The sequence below is a fragment of the Bos taurus genome, chromosome 8, assembly GCF_002263795.3.
Source record: "Bos taurus isolate L1 Dominette 01449 registration number 42190680 breed Hereford chromosome 8, ARS-UCD2.0, whole genome shotgun sequence".
NCBI classification, from domain to species: domain Eukaryota; kingdom Metazoa; phylum Chordata; class Mammalia; order Artiodactyla; family Bovidae; genus Bos; species Bos taurus.
In genome coordinates, this window is record NC_037335.1 from 81,721,023 (window position 1) to 81,743,816 (window position 22,794).

The following is a 22,794-nucleotide window of genomic DNA, read 5'->3' on the forward strand; positions in this document are numbered from 1 at the left end:
ATTCAAAAGATTTTATTGAATTATGAATTTATTGACTTGGATAACCACCTTCAACATCATCCACTTTTAGGACATTTCCATCACCTCAAGATCTTTTGTGCTCATTTGCAGGAAACCCCTCTACCTACCTCTGGTCCCAGGCAGCAAATACTCTATTTTCTGTCTCTCTATTATGATTTATCTATTCTGGACATTCTACAAATATGGACCCATACAGTATGTGGCCTTTCATGATTGGCTTAAGTATAATGTTTTGTTTTTAATAATTTAGATTATTTATTTATGGCTGCACTGGGTTTTCATTGGCGCATGCGGGCTTTCTCTAGTTGCGGAGAGTGTGGGCTACTCTTCATTGCGGGCCCCAGAGCATACAGATTTCAGCAGTTGCGGCACACAGGCTTAGTTGCTCTTAAGCATGTGGAATCTTCCTGGACCAAGTATAGAACCCGTGTCCTCTGCATCGGCAGGCGGATTCTTATCCACCACACCGCCTGGGAAGTCCAAGCATGTTTTTGATGTTAACACATACTGCAGCAGGAATCAGAAGACTGGTCCTTTTTCACTGAGGAATAGCATTCTATTGTATGGACAGAGCATATTTTATCCATCCATTAGTTGATAGATATTTGGGTTGCCTCTGCTTTTGGTCTATTATGAATAATGCCAGTATGAACATTCACATACAAGCATTTGTGTGCTTATTAGCCACTGGTGTATGTATATATATTTTCAGTGACATACATTCCCATCTTTTACCAGTTTTTTAACTGAGTTATCTGTCTTCCTATTACTGACTTCTTTGTATATTCTGGGTATGAGCTCTTTATCAGATGTATGATTTGAAAATACTTTCTCAGAATCTATGACTTGTCTTTTCATTTTTTTTAAACAATGGTAACAGATAATTTTTAATTTATTTTTGTATTCACTTGAAGATGGTCCTCTGGATTGTTTCTGTTTCTGAACTACTACAAATAAAGCAGCTATGAATATTTATGTAGAAACATTTGTGAATACCTACATTTTTCTTTGTCATTTCTTTGTCATGAGTGAAACTGCTGGGTTCAATGGTAAGAATGTGTTTAACTTTATAATAAACCACCACACTGCCTACCAAACCAGTTACAGTGATTGCTATCCTTATGGAAATGCTATGCTTAACTTTCTGAGGAACTGCCATACTGTTTTCTACTAGGGCTTTACCACTTACATTCTCATCAGCATTGTGTGAGGGTTCTACTTTCTCCACATCCTTGCCAAAATGTCATTTTCCATTCTGTTTGTTGTTTTTTAAATTATAGCCATTCTACTTAGGCGTGTTGTAGTATCCCACTGTGACTTTTAATTTGAATTTCCATAATAATTAGTAATTTTAAGCACCGTTTTATATGCTTATTGGACAGTTGTACATCTTTTTACAACTAATAAAGTCTCTAATAAAGTCCCTAATAAAGCCTCTTACCCATTTTTGGTTTTTTTTGTTGTTGTTTTGTTTTGTTTTGTTTTTTAATTTTATTTTTAAACTTTACAATATTGTATTAGTTTTGCCAAATATCAAAATGAATCCGCCACAGTTTTGAATTGAGCTTTTGTTGTTGTTTTTAGGAGTTTTTTTTATAGTCAGGATATTAATCCTTTATCAGATATATTATTCCCAACTGAATGATATATCTTACTTACCAGGTATTGTATTAATTGTAATGAAATCCAGTTTATCTACCTCTGCTTTGTTTCTTATGGTTTTGGTGTTGTATTCAAAAAAATCCCTGCCAAATCTCATGTTATAAACATTTTCTCCAGTGTTTTCATCTAAGAGTTTTATATTTTACTTTAAGGGATTAAATACAAATGGTTCCTAAAGGCTGAGGGCAAACACCATTTCAGACAGAGCTTTAATTGGCAACAGCTTTATTAAAAAAAAAAAAAAATTACAAATTTCTTTGGTTCCAGATTCTTCTAATGATTTGTTAAAAATAAAAATGCTCACCAATCAAAACAACTTTGAATTCTTTCATTTAGTGAAGAAATATTTTGTAATATGATTAATTGCATTTTAATTTGTCTGAATCTATTTGATTTGGTTAGTCTAGATTTTGGTATATTATGTTTCTTAAAATAGGTTATTTGTGCATACCAAATATCTGCTGCCTTGTAAATAATTTTGATTGTGTAACTGTGTGTGTGAATGATACAGCCTCACACTGAGCCATGCATTCTTTCTTTTGTGTTGGATTCTGCATATGTGGGTATCAGTTTTACTCAATTGGTACCCAAGAGACATTGTTTGATCTACTTAACGACCTGAGAGTTGAGAGAAAAGTGATTAAAAAAAGAAAATCTGTAAAAATTGCCAATTTGCCATGTATCCCCCTGAAAATAATCTCTCTACATAGAATATAACCATAATTATGAACATGCATTTCCTAAGAATTATAAAACTTTTCTTTCATAACAAACTGATACATTTTGAAACTTGAGAAGGGGGATGTTTAGTTTAACACCTACCGTCTTTGACTGCTAAATCCATTAAGATGATTCTCTCGGAGTTCAGACACTAATGATAAAACCATCTGTAAAACAAAATCAGTTGCAGGTTAACTCACGCTGCAAACAGGATTACATCAGTTCTATTTTTCTTGGTGTGAGTGATATTTCCGTTGAGATTCCCCACTCTCTTCCCCCACCAATCCTCTCCTTGCTTTACTTCTTCAAAATAAAAAGAAAGCAGTGCCAAATCACATTTACTAATAATCTGGATTTTATGTTTAATGTCTGTTACTCTGTACTCCTAAATATTTAAGCAAATTAATACTAGGCAAGTCATTAATTTCCCCCAAATTAAAACCAAACCTATTAAAAATAAAACCATGCTAGAGTTAGTTTACTTTTTTCTTTCTTATTATTTTTTAAAAATGCTGTTCATGTATACAGCTTCCAAAAGACTAGAACAGTATTCAAACATTAAAATCTCAAACATTTTTTAAAAGAGCTGTGCTAAGACCATAAATTGTTCCTTGAATTTGGCTAAAATTTAAGGCAGAAGAAATCACAGCTTTAATTCTAAGATGTAAATATATAGAAGGTTGTTATTTATTGAATATTTTGCCTTAACATAAAATTCCCATCAGGTTATTTTTAAATATGAAATTTGTCCAACAGTAAAAGACTGTGTTTATATTGGTTAAGGAAGTCTCTTCTCCCAGAAATCTTTGAGAGAATAAATGAGATGTGTTAAGGGACAGAGAGGTTGGTTGATTTAGAATAACCTCTCCTGGTTTCCTTCTTCTTCTCTAATCTCTCATCTCACATTTTTTCCTTACATGGCCATGAGTCCACCCAAGGTAAGAAGAGATAAACACAGAAAAGTTAAACATCTCTCCTGGAGAAGTGAAATATTTCCATTTACCTTTTTTGCAGATGGTACATTAAGCAATGAAAATTTCAATACTAATAAATTAAAAATACTCACATTTTTAAGTAAACCAGGATAGTAGTCTGTGGGTGCATACCCAAGAACTTGATTAAAAAGACCAACTTCTTTTATATCAAATCTGGATGTGGAAACTATATGAGATAACAACCTCTAAAAAACATAAACAGAAAAAGAAAAAGGTCTCAAAATGAAATAAGTGCCTATTATGTATAAGGCCAAGAAGCTGGGTCATTTGTAAATGGGGTGGTCTCAATGAAATGAATAATCATAATTTTTCCAAATACTCAGTTCACTTTGATTCAGATATAAAGAGGAAATAAGTTAGTGATAAAATTATTACATTAAGTAAATTAAAAAAAACATTAATAGTGAAATACGTATAACTAACGAACAAGGCTTTAACTACACTAGAAATGTGATCTTTACTGGTTTTAAACTCAGTGAAACATTCTTATCAGAGTAGAGATGATTACTTAATACCTGACAAGGAACACATCACAAATTACTAGGGAAAGGAAAGATTATGCAATAAATGGTACTAGGAAAAACTACTTGAAAAAAATTATATTCTCATCTTATGATACTTATCAAAATATACTTGAATTTACTATAAATTAAAGAGATCAATGTAAAACTGAAATAAAATAATAAGCAAGAAGAAAACAGAAGTACTTTTCACATGTCTGAATGGGGAAGAACTTTATAAACTCAAAGTCAAGGGAGCAAATCAACAATTGTTCTAAATTACAACAAAACAGCTCCCCCTCAAAAAAAACACACTTTGTGTTTCCCAGAACAAACTAAGAATATTAACAACAAATAATACTGCATATGTAATCAAATTTGGACTTCCCAGGTGGCCCTAGTGGTAAAGAACCCACCTGCCAATGCAGGAGATGTGATAGACATGGGTTCGATCCCTGGGTGAGGAAGATTCCCTGGAGGAGAGCATGTCAACCCACTCCAGTATTCTTGCCTGGAGAATCCCATGGACAGAGGAGCCTAGCAGGCTACAGAGTCGGACATGACTGAAGCAACTATACACACTAATACAGAATCAAATGTAGTGTTCAGTTCAGTTCAATTCAGTCACTCAGTCGTGTCTGACTCTTTGCAACGCCATGAACCACAGCACTCCAGGCCTCCCTGTCCATCACCAACTTGCAGAGTCCACCCAAGCCCATGTCCATTGAGTCGGTGATGCCATCCAACCATCTTATCCTCTGTCGTCCCCTTCTCCTCCTGCCCTCAATCTTTCCCAGCATCAGGGTCTTTTCAAATGAGTCAGCTCTTCGCATGAGGTGGCCAAAGTATTGGGAGTTTCATTTCAGCTTCAATATCAGTCCTTCCAATGAACACCCAGGACTGATCTCCTTTAGGATGGACTGGCTGGAATTCCTTGAAGTCCAAGGGACTCTCAAGAGTCTTCTCCAACACCACGGTTCAAAAGCATCAATTCTTCGGTGCTCAGCTTTCTTTATAGTCCAACTCTCACATCCATACATGACTACTGGAAAAACCATAGCTTTGGCTAGATGGACCGTACAAAATACCATATGAAAAATATTAAGAGCATTAAAAAGGCATAGGAACAGATAATTCCTAAGATGAAACACTAATGCCCAAGAAACACATGGATAAATGTTTAGCCTCATAATCAAAAAGGGTAAATGAATTAAAGTTTTTACAGACGTGAATACCTAAGGCTAATCTGGGTTCTCTGAAACAGGTGTTCTGTGTGAGCTATTGGAAAAATTCAGATGGAATCACACATCAGTGCTACTGTGAATCAGACAAAGGCACCCACAGAGTGTGAGCGAGTATAACACAGTCCATAACCTACCCCTAAGCTTGGACTGACAGGGCTGCAAGGAGATCCAACCAGTCCATTCTGAAGGAGATCAGCCCTGGGAGTTCTTTGGAAGGAATGATGCTAAAGCTGAAACTCCAGTACTTTGGCCACCTCATGCGAAGAGTTGACTCATTGGAAAAGACTCTGATGCTGGGAGGGATTGGGGGCAGGAGGAGAAGGGGACGACAGAGGATGAGATGGCTGGATGGCATCACTGACTCGATGGATGTGAGTCTGAGTGAACTCCGGGAGTTGGTGATGGACAGGGAGGCCTGGAGTGCTGCAATTCATGGGGTTGCAGAGAGTTGGACACGACTGAGCGACTGATCTGATCTGATCTGATGTTTGCCTAGACATTTGTAACATGTAGACATGTTATAAGTGGTAACATTTAGACACCTTATAGGTTGGTTACTTTATAGAAAACAACTTGAGAATGTATATTAAAGGTTTTAAAAGCATTCAGGACTTTTAATGTATCTGGCATACATGTAAGGAACTAAATCAAAATATGACAATGTGGATTATGTGCAAAGATGTTCACCACAGTGTTATTTCTTGTAGCAAAAAAATGTCTAACAGGAGGGAATTATTAATCTGTGATACCCTCAATACTGTGGTTCATTGTAAGCCATTAAATGGTTATAAAGAACTTATGACATCATTTTAAATGGTTATAATATTAAATGAAGAAAGGAAGATGCAAAATTGTATACAGAAATGAGCTCATCAATATAAAAATAATCCAGACATAGGAACAAAAAAATGATGAAAAAAATATCACCAAACATTAAGTCTCTAGGATGGCGCTGTTATGGGTTTATATATTTTTCTTCTTTCTGCTTTGCCAGTTAACACAAAGGGCACATATTACTAACTCATCATGTCAATTCTATTACAAACTATTTTACATATTCAAAAAGATACAAAATAATACAACAATTCCTCCACCATGGAACTTAATAAAGCATTAGAAACATCAAGGAAGACCTCTGTGCCATCTCTCTTTTCCCCATCACAATTCGTCCCCGGGGAAAACTCAACCCTAGTCCGGTGGGCACCCTTTTAGGTAGATTATGATACTTTCCCCCTGTGAGCTCTGACTTGCCTCAGTTTCCTCAAAACAGAACTCCAGGCAGTAAGTTCATTTGTATCATTTCTTTTCAGATTACATATAAGGGATGTCAAACAATACTTCTCCTTCTCTGACTTACTTCACTCAGTATGACACTCTCTAGGTTCATCCATGTTGCTGCAAATGAACTTACAAAACAGAAACAGACACACAGACTTAAGAGAGTGAATTTATAGCTGTCGGGGGAAGGGATAGTTTGGGAGTCTGGGATGAACATGTACATCTACTATGTATGGATAAAATGGATAACCAGCAAGGGCCTACTGTACAGCACAGGGAACTCTGCTCAATGTTACGTGGCAGCCTGGATGGGAGGGGAGTTTGGAGGAGAATGGATACCTGAATATGTATGGCTGAGTCCATTTGCTGTTTACCTGAAACTATTACAACATTGTTAATTGGCTATACCCCAATACAAAATAAAAAGTTCAGAAGAAGGAAAAAAGAACTCCAGACAACACTACTAAGTATATTTAGGTTGAAATCTGCTGAAAGAGCTCAGCTGGTAAAGAACCTGACTGTAATGTGGGAGACCTGGGTTCGATCCCTGGGTTGGGAAGATCCCCTGGAGAAGGGAAAGGCTACCCACTCCAGTATTCTGGCCTGGAGAATTCCATGGACTGTATAGGTTATGGGTCGCAAAGAGTCGGACGTGACTGAACAACTGTCTCTCTCTGCTGTTCCTACCTGAAAGCCAACCTACTGTTTTCAAATTAGAAGATTTCATAGCAAGCTAACAAAGTAACTTTGAAATACTACTACTTAGTAGAAGATATTAATAATTAAAAAAAAAAGACTCAGCCACATGCATAATATGACGCACAAAAAATGAAACCACCGGGGAGGGAGAAAAACAGGAAACTTACAGAGTTAAAGTGAGCTTTTTAATAAGACATAAGACAATGAAAAGGTTCCTTCTAGAGTGAAGAAAAGTCTGGATGGAAGCTACTTGCCAAGTATTGGCCTTTTTTTCCTTTCAGTTCAAAGCTATCCTTTATAAATACAGCAAGCAAACAGGAGCTGACAACAGCCCCAGGAGGATTCACCTCCCAGTTATTTTCAAACACTAAATGCATTCTGGGTGAGATCAAGCAGTTGTGGTTAGGTTGGCAGAGCCAGGGGAGGTAAATTACTGTCAGTGTACCATTCTTTGAGGGGAGGTGTTTACTGGTGGACTCTTAGTTAACCACAGCAAGGGGCACACACATGGTGCCTTCAGCAGGTGGGACCTGACTCCCTGTGGGGAGTGCAGGGTAGGTGTTCTGGTGAAGGAAAAGTCCAGCCAGGCTTGGCTACCCATATGCTGCACCCATGTGGAGGTGGCCACATCAGACCAGGCAGAGGGAGAGGGAAACAGTTTCCTTATTAGGAAAGTAGGCTGCAAAAGGCTCAGAATCAGGAGCAGGCTGGGTTTCCCACAGAGGAGATCAGTTTGATGCTAGATGGAGGGAAAACAGCACTGGAAGTGTTTAACTTTCTGTTACCAGACTGGCATTCTATTTAGCAAACATTTAAAGCATTTATATGCTGTGAGCTGTACTAACAATTTACAGAGAGCAACTCATTTAATCCCTACAGCCTATGGTGTAAGTGCTATTACTGAATGTGTTACTGATGAGGAAACTGAGACACACTGAAAGAAACATGCCCAAGACTGGTTACCTACTTTAAGGTAAAACCTTATAAGGAATGTCCCTGTATGGGTTCTCCTTGAAGCAGCTGGAATAGTTAAACAATGCAAATCTGACTGGATTCCCTGGTGGCTCAGTGGTAAAGAATCCACCTGCCAATGCAGGAGAGATGCAGGAGATGTGGATTCGATCCCTGGGTCTGGAAAATACCCTGGAGAAGGAAATGACAACATACTCCAGTATTCTTGTCTGGAAAATCCCATGAACAGAGGAACCTGGAGGGTTACAGTCCATGGGGTCATAAAAGAGTCAGACATGACTTAGTGAACTGCATGACAACATTCAGCTTGGCGGTAGTTTAGTCCCTTAGTGGGGTCCGACTCTCTGCAACACCATGAACTATAGCCTGCCAGGCTCCTCTGTCCATGCAATTTCCCAGGCAAGAATGCTGGAGCAGGTTGCCATTTCCTTTGCAGGGGATCTTCCTTATCCAGGAATCGAACTTGAGTCTCCAGCCTTTCAGGTAGATTCTTTACCGACTGAGTCAACAGGGAAGTCAACATTCAGCTTAAGACTCCCAATAACTCTTAGGGTGAAGCTCAAACCTCTCCCTAAAAGATGGAACCTTGCCCCACTGGTTTTGCAGCCCCTGTCTGGGGCTGATTTCACCCTCTTAGCTTGTTTGGGGACCTGAAGTCTCTTTGGTCCCTTAAGGCTTTGGTATGCTCTAGTCCCTCTGACGGGGTCTGCCCTGGTGGCTCAGAGGTTAAAGTGTCTGCCTGCAATGCGGGAGACCTGGGGGCTCTTATAGCCCAATTACCTGCTTAAGTGTTGCTTCTTGAGGGTTTCTAGAAATGATAACAAAGTTTTTTTGAGTGCTTACCATATATGAAGCACTGGGCTATGTTCTCTAAGTATGGCATCTCACTTAAAATCCAATAAATTCAGTTTTTAATAAAACTCAATTAAGCAAAGTTTCAATTAAGCCTAAGGTCATGGCACCCTGTCCTATCACTTCGTGGCAAAGAGACAGGGAAACAATGGAAACAGTGACTGACCTTATTTTCTTTGGCTCCAAAATCACTGCAGACAGTGACTGCAGCCACGAAATTAAAAGACACTTGCTCCTTGGAAGAAAAGCTGTGACCAACCTAGACAGCATATTAAAAAGCAGAGACATCACTTTGCCAACAAAGGTCCATATAGTCAAAACTATGGTTTTTCCAGTATTCACGTACAGATGTGAAAGTTGGACCATAAAGAAGGCTGTGCACAAAAGAATTGATGCTTTTGAACTGTCGTGTTGGAGAAGACTCTTGAGATTCCCTTGGACTGCAAGGAGATCAAACCAGTCAATCCTAAAGGAAATCAGTCCTGAATATTCATTGGAAGAACTTACGCTGAAGGTCCAATACTTTGACCACCTGATGGGAAGAGCCGACTCATTTGAAAAGACAGTGATGCTGGGAAAGATTGAAGGCAGGAGGAGAAGGGAATGACAGAGGATGAGATGGTTGGATAGCATCACCGACTCAATGCACATGAGTTTGAGTAAGGTCTGGGAGATGGTGAAGGACAGAGAAGCCTGGTGTACTTCGGGGTCCCTAAGAATTGGACATGACTGAGTGACTGAACAAGAAACTGGTGGCTACTATCATAATTCACATGGTTGACTCTTAGAAATTAAAGCATGAATTACTACAGACCCAGTTGGGATAGAAAATAACAGGGCATATACAATAGAAGAAAAGCAGTTTCAAGGCAGCAACAGTTAAGGGTCAGCTAAGACTGCAGGTCCTAAGGAAAACTATGTAAAGGCTTTCCCCTTTAATCCCAGCTGCCCAGAGGGACTTACATGCTGGGCGTTGGAGTGCATGGAGTGCATAGAGGCTAGCTCCCCCAAACTGCATGAGTTTACTCTGGAGACTGAGCCAATGAAAGTTAAAAAAAAAAATCTAGGACATTCAATAGATTTAGAAGGTGCAATCAGGTACTGTAAATAATTACCAAGCAGTGTTTAAAACAGCCATAAACAGTTCCCTAGACAGTATTCACAACAACTGCATTATACAAGCTGACTGTAACACGGTCTTGGAAACACAAAAATAACTTAATTGGCAGATCTGTCCTGGCCTAAATTTCCAAAATGATATGGTTAGAAACTGATTTTTTAAAAATCAATTGCTATAAAAATTAGTTTCCCCCACTACCTCCTGCTTTTTTTTTTTTTTTTAATAATAAGAAAAACAAGGGAGAGGGTGGGGTGATTTGGGAGAATGGCATTGAAACATGTATAATATCATATATGAAACGAGTCGCCAGTCCAGGTTCAATGCGTGATACTGGATGCTTGGGGCTGGTGCACTGGGACGACCCAGAGGGATGGTACGGGGAGGGAGGAGGGTTCAGGATGGGGAACACGTGTGTACCTGTGGAGGATTCATGTTGATATATGGCAAAATCAATACAATATTGTAAAGTTAAAAAATAAAATAAATAAATAAATGGAGAAAAAAAGAAATTAAAAATTTAAAAAAAAAAAAAGAAAGAAAAACAACTCTATACTTAGTGTTGGCAAGGATATGGTGAGAGGGGCACTCCATTGCTGTTGGGAGCAGAAATTTGTAAAGCTTTTCTGGGAAGTCACTTGATGATATGTAACCAAAGCATTAAAATTCATATCCCTCTACCCAGTACCTTGATTTCCAAGAATATATCCTAAGCAAAAATTCAGGTTCATGGCAGTATTACTTTTTACAGTGAAAAATTAGAAGCAACCAAAGTACCCAACAGCACTATACTGGTTGAAATTCATCATGGTTTATCCAACAGCATGAATCACACTGTAAAAAAGATATTTAATGACACAGAAAAGACACCGTGACATTAATCTGTAAAGCAAGGTGTAAAAACTGTATATTCAATGTGGTACTGATTTTATATGCAAAAAAATACTAGGAAGAAACATGACAGTTATTACCATAACATTATTTCAGGGAGTGATTTAAAATTTCTTCTTTATACTACCTGTATCTCCAAAGTTTCTACACTTACTATATCATACTTTTTATCATTAACTTATGTCTGTTTGTTTTTTTTTTCTCATAATTCCCTAATGCAAATTGCTATGAAGGGACACAGAGATTTATTCCTGGATGAAATATGCATAAGTCCCAGAAACAACATACTGAGGCCTGATTATGTTTCCATAACTTATAAAAAGACACCTGAAACTTTGGACTTCCAAATTTCTCTTTTAAAGTAAACTTAAAAATTGATAAGCACTTCTCATTGCGAAGAACAATTTTTCTTACTGCCACCTAGTGGTAAGTATTCTAAAGCCAAAACCATATGATTCCGTAGGCATTGGCCCTTGGACAAAAATTAATTCCTATAGTCACACAAATAATTGACTCATTTTAAAATGCTGAAAAAACTTGGAAATCTTCTACTCCAACCGCTTATTTTACTGATAGGAACTGGGCTTCTAAATACATAAATCACTATCAACAAAAACATGTGCATATAGATTGAATATTTTTTTTGGAAAAAAATGCCAATTTGAAAGGCATAAAGAAAAAGTGCAAATACATCATCCTGACTGGTGATCTAAATCCTTCATGGGTGGAAAGTATAGGAACCAACACAACTGTGCATAAAACATTTTAAGTCCAATTTTGATCCATGAAGGAGTTTGGAGGACTCTGCTAAAGTTTGAAAAGCCATTTAAATATACTTATAACCATGAAAGTGAACTTTCAAGGAGAAAAGTAAATAAATCAGAGGGAAAATCCATTTCCCTTGTTTTCAGGTGTTCTTTCTTGTTCTAGCCTCATTGTATCTGTTCCATCTTGTAACAGGCAGCACATTCACAGGCGGGTTAGGAAAGTTGGAGCAGTGAGGCTGTGGTTTGGCGTAGGGTACGGGTGTGGAAGAAGGGCTGTGGTTTTTGCTCAGGCAAAGGGTTAGCAGAGCCAAATTGTGGTCAATATTCTTGAACTGAGACAGAGCACATATTTTATACTTCTCCAAACAATTTCTTCATCTGATCATTTAAGTCTTTTAGAATTTCCATCACTTTGGTCTTTATTACACCTATCTCTTTACACATATTAGAGATAAAAACTTTTGTAAACAAGGATGCCTTATTCATTCTTTCATTCTACAAACACATATTCAAGCCACTCTACTGGGTCTATTGTGATAGGAAGCCCACTACAGTCTGATGAAGGGAGACAGAGATGGAAATATCCATAATACAAGACAGAATGCATTAAGTGCTATGATGAGGGGTAAAACAATCACTGTGGGAACAGAGGAAGTGATGATTAGTTCCAACTGTAGGGTTTCAGAGTGTTCCCTGAGATGATGACTTTTGAGCTGATTCTGACAGCTGGGGAAGGAGGTATAGGAAAGAAAGAAAGAGATGGTCTATAATGTTGGCTGGGATAGACAGAGAAAAATGGCTTAGCGGGATTAGAAACGGCAACGGAAAGGGGACCATGGTATGTAGGCAAAGACACGGGAAATGCTTCTGTCACTTCGACTGTTTTAATACTTCCCTGGACTCCTAAGCATAGCCTCCCCTATGGGGCCTCAGAATATCTGGTCAAACTTGCTTCTCCCAATTTTTCTCTTTGATCCCTGTGATTTGGAAACACCAGACTCTCTGCTGGTCATCAAACTCACCCAGCCTTTTCCCCATATCATTTCTTTCTCCTGAGAAACCCAACAACCCTCACCCATCTCTAGCTGCCCAAATTATACCTATCTTTCAAAATCTATCTTTCCCCAAGATTCTTGTTCCAGTTTGCAATAGTATGAGATAGTATTCCCTGAAATCTCCATGGTATCCTATTTGTATTTTTCTCACAGTGCCTTCTAAGTTCTGCCTTGCGCTGCAGTTATATTTCCTCTTTCTACTCATTAGTAAGACAGTGAAAAGGACTCTCTTACCTAGTCTTTATATTCTTTAGAGCAACTGTTAACTTGCCCTTGGCATTTCACATACTAGGTGTGCAATAAACCCAAAGTGAATTAAAACTCAATAGAATGAACTGCTCATTTACATTCACTGAAAAATAAAATTACTATAGGATTCCTTTGTGACCTCATTACACTACAAAATGAGCAATTTTCCTTTTCACGATTTCCCAAGTTTCAGTCCATGAAATACCCACAGATGATTGGAACAAAACATGACACTGCCATGCACTTTTACTTCAAAGAATTTTACTTAATTTGGCAACACTGACTGGAATCTAGCACACTGATGTGGATATAATTTCACTGAATAATGCACTGCTCTGGAACTTCCCTGGTGGTCCAGGGGTTAAGTCTCTGCGCTTCTACTGCAGGGAGAACAGGTTCAGTTTCTGGTCAGGGAACCAGGATCATGCACACTGCATGGCATGGGTCAAAAAAAAAAAAAAAATACTACTGATTTGGGACCTTAAATGTTTTCATAATATCCAACTGCTGTTAAAAAATACACTGCTTTGTTGCTACTCAGCCTGTGGCAACCTATAAGAATGCCACAGTACTAACAGCACCCAGAAGGAACAGGAGAAGCAGTGAGTAGCAAGGGCCATCTTTTCTGAAAGAAGCACTGGAAAATTAAAAAACAGCCTCAAATATACTTAAATTAAAATTATACATTAAAAAATCTTTTCCCCCTGCAAACTCAAATAAGAAAGCAAAGCTTTTGTTGGTTCGATCCAATTTATTCAATTATTTTTGGCTCCAAAATTTAATCTTCAAGGTAAAAGATAACAAGAAGACTCTTGAAAGTCCCTTGGACTGCAAGAAGATCCAACCAGTTAATCCTAACGGAAATCAGTCCTGAATATTCATTGGAGGGACTGATGCTGAAGCTGAAACTCCAGTACTTTGGCTCCTGATGTGAAGAACTGACTCACTGGAAAAGACCCTGATGGTGGGTAAGATTGAAGGCAGGAGGAGAAGGGGACAACAGAGGATGAGATGGTTGGATGGTATTACCATCTCAAAGAACATGAGTTTGAGCAAGCTCCAAGATTTAGTGATGGACAGGGAAGCCTAGTGTGCTGCAGTCCATGGGGTCACAAAGAGTCAGACGTGACTGAGTGACTGAACTGAACAAGATAACATCCTTAATCTTCTCTTTTCTCAAGTTTTCACAGAAGTATCTGTTGTATTCTGACTTTGGCCAGCAGAAACAGACCATTTTGATTAGTTGGCAGGTCCTTTCAACATATAAAATACCTGTGTCCAAACACTGAATTAGTCACTTCCTTTTTTATGTTCCCATGACATTTTATGTAAACATCTAATAAAACATTCATATTATTATCCTGAAATTGTTTGTTTACATAAGTGATCTTAAAATTCCCAATAAATCACTGCTAAGTGATCTATATTTTTCTAAATTAGATAGCATAGTGAAAATCATCTACTTTTCTTAATAATACAATCTTTTATTATCATTTCTCCTTGCCAACAAAGACATTCTAGAAACTAAACCAACATGTAAGCATCAACTAAAGATATTACTTCACTAAAAAGAAAAGTTGCCCTCTATAAAGTACTAAAATGGCAAGAAATGTTCTGTACACAGCACTGCATGACAAAACAACAAAGATAAGTGTTATAAAACTAAACAAAAAACAAAAACCATGTACTAAAGACTGGCACAAATGAAGAGATATTCAGGTTGTAGCAAGAAAAATTCAATGTCATAAAGATGTCAATTCTCTGACTTGCAGACTCAATATAGTACCATCAACAATTCTAAATATGATTTTTGTGGTAGAACTTCAGAAACTTTTCTAAAATTTACATAGAAAAGCAAGTAGCCAAGCACAGCACATACTAAGAGAAAGAAGAAAATTACAGAAGTAAACATATAGCTTTATTCTATTTCTATGAAGTTTAAAAACATACACAAGACCATCCCCATGGAAAAGAAATGCAAAAAAGCAAAATGGCTGTCTGAGGAGGTCTTACAAATAGCTGTGAAAAGAAGAGAAGCGAAAAGCAAAGGAGAAAAGGAAAGATATAAACATCTGAATGCAGAGTTCCAAAGAATAGCAAGAAGAGATAAGAAAGCCTTCCTCAGCGATCAATGCAAAGAAATAGAGGAAAACAACAGAATGGGAAAGACTAGGGATCTCTTCAAGAAAATTAGAGATACCAAGGGAACATTTCATGCAAAGATGGGCTCAATAAAAGACAGAAGTGGTATACACCTAACAGAAGCAGAAGATATTAAGAAGAGGTGGCAAGAATACACAGAAGAACTATACAAAAAAGACCTTCACGACCCAGATAATCATGATGGTGTGATCACTCACCTAGAGCCAGACATCCTAGAATGTGAAGTCAAGTGGGCCTTAGAAAGTATCACTACTAACAAAGCTAGTGGAGGTGATGGAATTCCAGTTGAGCTATTTCAAATCCTGAAAGATGATGCTGTGAAAGTGCTGCACTCAATATGCCAACAAATTTGGAAAACTCAGCAGTTGGCCACAGGACTGGAAAAGGTCAGTTTTCATTCCAATCCCAAAGAAAGGCAATGCCAAAGAATGCTCAAACTACCGCACAATTACACTCATCTCACACGCTAGCAAAGTAATGCTCAAAAATCTCCAAGCCAGGCTTTGGCAATATGTGAACTACGAACTTCCAGATGTTCAAGCTGGTTTTAGAAAAGGCAGAGGAACCAGAGATCAAATTGCCAACATCCGCTGATTCATCAAAAAAGCAAGAGAGTTCCAGAAAAACATCCATTTCTGCTTTATTGACTATGCCAAAGCCTTTGACTCTGTGGATCCCAATAAACTGTGGAAAATTCTGAAAGAGATGGGAATACCAGACCACCTGACCTGCCTCTTGAGAAACCTATATGCAGGTCAGGAAGCAACAGTTAGAACTGGACATGGAACAACAGACTGGTTCCAAATAGGAAAAGGAGTACATCAAGGCTGTATATTGTCACCCTGCTTATTTAACTTCTATGCAGAGTACATCATGAGAAACGCTGGGCTGGAAGAAGCACAAGCTGGAATCAAGATTGCTGGGAGAAATACCAATAACCTCAGATATGCAGATGACACCACCCTTATGGCAGAAAGTGAAAAGGAACTCAAAAGCCTCTTGATGAAAGTGAAAGTGGAGAGTGAAAACATTGGCTTAAAACTCAACATTCAGAAAATGAAGATCATGGCATCTGGTCCCATTACTTCATGGGAAATAGATGGGGAAACAGTGGAAACAGTGTCAGACTTTATTTTTTTGGCTCCAAAATCACTGCAGATGGTGACTGCAGCCATGAAACTAAAAGACGCTTACTCCTTGGAAGAAAATTTATGACCAACCTAGATAGCATATTCAAAAGCAGAGGCATTACTTTGCCAAAAAAGGTCTGTCTAGTCAAGGCTATGGTTTTTCCAGTGGTCATGTATGGATGTGAGAGTTGGACTATGAAGATAGCTGAGCGCCGAAGAATTGATGCTTTTGAACTGTGGTGTTGGAGAAGACTCTTGAGAGTCCCTTGGACTGCAAGGAGATCCAACCAGTCCATTCTGAAGGAGATCAGCCCTGGGAGTTCTTTGGAAGGAATGATTCTAAAGCTGAAACTCCAGTACTTTGGCCACCTCATGCGAAGAGTTGACTCATTGGAAAAGACTCTTATGCTGGGAGGGATTGGGAGCAAGAGGAGAAGGGGACGACAGAGGATGAGATGGCTGGATGGCATCACTGACTCGATGGACGTGAGTCTGAGTGAGCTCTGGGAGTTGGTGATGGACAGGGAGGTCTGGCGTGCTGCGATTCATGGGGTTGCAAAGAGTCGGACATGACTGAGTGACTGAACTGAACCGAACTGAAGCAAGCTGTTGATCAGGGCTACATAGACAAGTGGCAGAACTACATATTCTTCAAACTACTTCCAGATGCAGGTTCTAAGAGACAAAGTGGAATAAATCAAATGAAATATTTCACCACTATCACAATACTTATTCTGCACCTGTTAGAATGAAGCACCCGTAATTCTGAGACTTCTCAAGAAGGAAATATTATTATGATGTAGTTTGACTTCTAACTCTTCTAAAATCTGAAATCCTTCTTAATATCTGAAATAATAAGGAAGATTGTTTTCATTATATGAGATATAATGCATATCCATTGCTGATGATAAAACTAAAAAAATCACGATGAAAATTGCTTGGAAACTTCTTTAGGATTCTCTTAAACATTTTTAAGCTTCCATGTATTTATTATTTCTATAATATAAATTACAGATTAAAAGACTGTTCAATGTGCAACTGGTACATCTAATAATAGAATTATCTATAATTAAAATGGAGAAGAAATGAGTCCTCAATTAAGGTATAGGTTTATTTCTAATGCATTCTTTCTAAAAATCAGACATGACTAAATTAGTTTAAAATTATTCTGAGGAAAAAGCCCTCATTGTTTTCATTACAAATATTTGTGATAATGTATTCTTCAGCAAAGGCATAATAATGGATGGTTAAACTTTTTATGTAATTAAAATAGGCTAAGCTTAGGACTTAACACATTATTACCTTCAAACACAAGATGGCAGTCCAAATGAATTAAGTTAAAGAATGCCAAAGAAAACAATGTCTAATTTCCAACCTAGAATGTAACAGCTTGTTTCCAACAGGTAACGGTCTTGCTTATTAGTCTTATTAGAGCATCACAGGTTCAAAGTAATAGATCTGCAACTATAAGAGTTACTTTCATTTTAATTAAATGACTGTTAAATGACTTCCAATTTTACAAAGTCTGTATCTCCTTAAGTATAAGTGGACAAAGTTTAATTCAGTGAACAACTTACTACTGAAGAAAAACTAACCATACATGAAGAACTAACTACATGAAGAAAATGTGTTGAGAAACACTTTTCTCTAATACATGGTTGGGAAGCAAAATTCAATAAGTAGTTAGTCATTGATTATTTTGCCTCCTTCATAAACCACACTCTCAGATCTCTAAAAGTTCAAACATGATTTCAAACCAGGGAAGAAGCCAGAGTATAACAGTCATTGACTGTAAATTTCGGAGACTAATCCCTTTTTGGTCACAGCATTTGCAAATGTTTTCTCCCATCTGTAGGTTGTATTAGACTATATTAATGAATTTTTGTATGAGTTAAGAAATAGTGAAAAAGAAAAGAAAAAAGATCATGGGGCTTTCAAGTTAAACAGACTTTGATTTGAGTCCTAGGTACATGACCTTGGGGTAATTTGTTTTTTAATTTAACCATGTGTAGGTCTGTTCAGTTCCTTCTTCTATAAAATGCAGATTATAAAATTGACACTATAGGTTTGCTATAAAATTGTTAGGCATACACATGGGAAGTGGCTAGCATAACATGTCAGCTCACAGCATATCCTTCATCATCAATGGCTGCTGTTATATTTTGTCTCATTTGGGTAAAAAAGGAACCTATTCCTGGGTTCTAAGTATATTTAATCTTCTCTCTCTTCACTATTACAGTCAAGGTTGGCCTCCTGCTCTCTGTCTCACCATAAATGCCTGCTTTTGCATACACTTAGATCTAACAGTGAGGGTAGCATCTCGAGGTTTGCCACAATCAAATAAGAAATGTATGAAGAGGTCCAGGAAGACCCATACGTGAAAACTGGTTGCCTCCCTCAATGTTTCTCCTGGTGTGATGTGTAAATACCTTGATCTGAATCATCTTTTTTTCTTACTACCATGCAGACAGTCCACTAAATCAAAACCTCAGGCTGAAGACCCCTAGGATCTGCTTTTCCATCAGGACCACCAGCCATCACACTGCACTGTGACCTGAGCACCTGACCACCGCCCAAACACTGGGTATTTGAACACACTGTATACTTGTCTCCTGTGCACTGCGGAGAAAATCAAGAGAACAGAGAGAAGCCCAGGTCACCCTATCACCTCCCTACCTCTGCTGGAGCCATTCCTTCCTCTTGTCACAAAAATCTACTATAACAGCAGTCCAGACAAGCCTTAGACTACCCTGTGTAGCAAGATCGCTTGAGGAGAATGAACTTGTGGTTACTAGAGTGTAAGAATGGGGGGAGGGATAGAACGGGAGTTTGGGATTGACATGTACACACTGCTGTATTTAAAACAGATAACCAAAAAGCATATTGTTAAATAATAATAAATTTTCAGATAAAGAGAAAAAAAACAATCAAGTATTTTTAATTTCCCCAAATTAGAGACACAAGTTCCTCTTTCTCTCCCAAAGGTCCACTTTTCAGGGATCCCAGGAAGGCAGCTATGTGTCACCGTGGCCATGGCTTCTGAGTGCGTAAAAGGTGGTATTTTTCATGCAGTCCTTCCCATAAAAAACTAACTTGGCTCTTGCCCCTGCCTCCTACCGAACCCCCCACCCCTCTCATGCTATTTTTGCTTTTGGGCAGAGGACACAGTTAGGAAGAACCATAGGCTTAGAACTCTACTGTTCAGTCCCATGAAGAAGGGCCTGAGTTCCTGGGAAGGCAGAAATTCTTGCCCAGTGAAAGGCAAAAAACATTATTTTTCCCTTGTACTTATTATTTGTGTCCGTACTTTTAAGGCTATACAATCAGTAACACTTATATCCCTAAAACTGTTGCTACCAGTATTACCATGTAGTCTTAAAAAACTGTTTGAGCCTGTTTTCTCTAAAGATTAATTAATTCCTACTAATTTCTACTTCCTGCAGTTTCCTTTCTGTCATTGTATAAAGCGTACCTCACACCTCCCCCAAAACAATCCTTCCCTGCATGATCTGTGGACCCCTGTCTCTTTTCTTAATCTTTTTCTCATTTCACTCTGGACACTCAAAATTATGGTATGATACTCCTCTATAATTTTAAAAATAATATTACAAATACAAAGTTATAATGATATTTAAAATCAAGTTCAAAAATAATTTCTTTTAACTTAAAACTTGGTATATGTAATATTTTCACAATGGCATACTATGCATTCAGCTATGCTATTATTTGAATCCTTTGAACATCAATTGGAACAGTTATTCCCATTCCTGTTGTACTTTTACAACCATAGCCAAAACAAATTACTGCAGACAGATTTCTGCGGCTTTTCCTTCAAAATTCTGTTTTCAACGTTTTTTTTTTTTTTTTTTTCATTTTAAAATTTATATGTCCATTGAAACCACTCCAGTATTCTTGCCTGAAAAACCCCACAGACAGAGGAGCCTGGTGAGCTATAGTCTATGGGGTCGCAAAGAGTTGGATATGGCTGAGTGACTAAAGCATACTGCAGCTTAAATGAAGTGATCTACAATAAAAATTTAACTGGCCAGGTGTTTTTAGAGTCTTTTTTTTTTTGTTTTAACTGTGAAATAAACACTCAGAAATCTGGAGAATCACAGTGGTTAAGTTTGTAAAGCGTGAAGGAAGGCTGCTCATTCAATGAACCTCCCAACACCCACTGTTTACATAGCCTACTCCACGAGCAGGATGCTGACATGACACAATTCACAGAATTTCTAAACATAGCACCAATCATAACAGAGTCTGCACTTTTTACTTTTGCTTACAGAACCTCTTGCATGCTCACTCATTAGTTCCGGGGGGCAGGGGAGAGAGGATAGAGTTGACTTTCCAAAAACCAAAATCAAAAGGCTTCAGAAAATAAGCCTGAACTTTAGTTCATAACAATCTGAATGATTCAAACAATGGCATTAAAACATATCAATAATCATGTAATGTAGAAAGACTCTAAGTAGATAGACCTGGAAGTGTATACTTTACTAAATATACTTACTATAAGCAGGTCACATGTTTGATACTTTGCCAAGCTTAAATAACCACATCCTCAATTCCCTGCACCCCTCCCCCCTTTCTACAGTATTGTGGTACATGCCTTGTAAAACCTTTGTGAATTCAATTCTGTATTTCTCTTCACCAGTTGCCTGCAAAGCTGAACTGCTAAGAACATCAGACACCTGAGCCGATGACTCTGATTTCATTACCACATTCCTTGACAGGCTTGGTGCAGCCTTCCAACCCTCCTATGCTTCTCTAGTCAGTCTGCTTGGCAACTTCCTGAGCAATTATTAATATTTCATGTTTTCTCTCTCATCACACCATGCCCCCCTTCCCTGATGAAGACCTTTCCTCATCTACAGTTGAAGAAAAAACCGCAATTAGCAAGAATCTCTCATCTTATCACCTAGTGGTGGGCAAACTCATTTACTGAGCACTCATTTTGTACCTTACTTGAAAGACATAGCAGTGAACAAGACTGCTGCACTCATGGAGTTTTTACTCTAGTAGGGGGAAGGGGAAGAGGAAATGAATAAATAAAGAGATCAACAGTGAAGTGACATGGTGTTATAGAGGAAGCAATCAGGATGCTGTGATTAGAAAAAAAAGTAGGGGAAAGAGGCGGGGGGAGAGTGGATTTACTTCAGATAAGTAAGGAAAGGCAACTCTGAAGACTGACCTTGCAGAAGGAAGAGCATTCCCAGTCAAGCAATCAGCAAATTTACAACAAATGCAAGAAAGAAAGTGCTACAGAAAAAAACCCAAGAAGGCCAGTGGACCCGGGCCGTGGTGAGCAGAGGGAAGAATGGTATGAAATGAGAATGGAGATGAAACAGGATTCCAAACACGTAGTGTTTTATAGGTTGTGGTAATAGGGACTACGGATGTTATTTCCGGTCCATCAGAATAACACTAAAGGGTGTTCTGTTGTTACTGTTCAGTTGTTCAGTCATGTCTGACTCTGCAGTTCTATGGACTGCAGCGTGCCAAGGCTTCCTTGTCCTTCACCATCTCCTGGAGTTTGCTCAAAGTCATATCCATTGAATTGGTGATGCCATCCAATCATCTCATCCTCTGCCACCCCCTTCTTCTCCTGCCCCTCAATCTTTCCCAGCATCAGGGATTTTTCCAATGAGTCAGCTCTTCACATTAGGTGGCAAAAGTATTGGAGCTTCAGTTTCAGCATCCCTCCTTCCAATGAATGATTCAAACAATGGCATTAAAATATATCAATAATCATGTAATGTAGAAAGACTCTAAGTAGATAGACCTGGAAGTGTATACTTTACTGAATATACTTACTATAGCAGGTAATTTCCTTTAGAGTTGATTTCCTTTAGGAATGACTGGTCTGATCTCCTCACTGTCCAAGGGACCCTCAAGAGTCATCTCTAGCACCACAGTTCGAAGGCATCTTGGACGCTTAGCCTTCTTTATGGCCCAGCTCTCACATTCATACATCATTACTGGAAAAACCATAGCTTTGACTACATGGACATTTGCCAGCAATGTGATGTGCATGCTTTTCAATACGCTTTCTAGGTTTGTCACAGCTTTCCTTCCAAGGAGCAAGTGTCCTTTAATTTCATGGATGCAGTCACCATTTGCAGTAGTCAATAAAGATGAACAGAATAAGTAGTCAATAAAGCAGAAGTAGACGTTTTTCTGGAACTCTCTTGTTTTTTCAGTGATCCAGAGGATGTTGGCAATTTGATCTCTGGTTCCTCTGCCTTTTCTAAATCCAGCTTGAACATCTGGAAGTTCTTGGTTCATGAACTGTTGAAGCCTGGCTTGGAGAATTTTGAGCATTACTTTGCTAGTGTGTGAGATGACTGCAATTGTGCTGTAGTTTGAACATTCTTTGGCATTGCCTTTCTTTGGGATTGGAATGAAAACTGATCATTTCCAGTCCTGTGGCCACTGCTGAGTTTTCCAAATTTGCTGGCATATTGAGTGCAGCACTT

General features: G+C 38.3%; 1 protein-coding gene across 21 annotated transcripts in view; it reads right to left on the reverse strand.

The window, feature by feature from the left end:
* Positions 1-22,794, reverse strand: part of FANCC (FA complementation group C) — a 343,951-nt gene that overhangs the window by 91,094 nt on the left and 230,063 nt on the right. For all 21 annotated transcript variants that reach the window (XM_024995472.2, XM_059888957.1, XM_059888956.1 and 18 more), the window contains 2 exons: positions 3,470-3,583; positions 2,506-2,570 (listed from right to left, as the gene is read on the reverse strand). In XM_024995472.2, the coding sequence (XP_024851240.1) occupies positions 2,506-2,570; positions 3,470-3,583 (179 nt within the window). The remainder of the gene's footprint in view (positions 1-2,505; positions 2,571-3,469; positions 3,584-22,794) is intronic.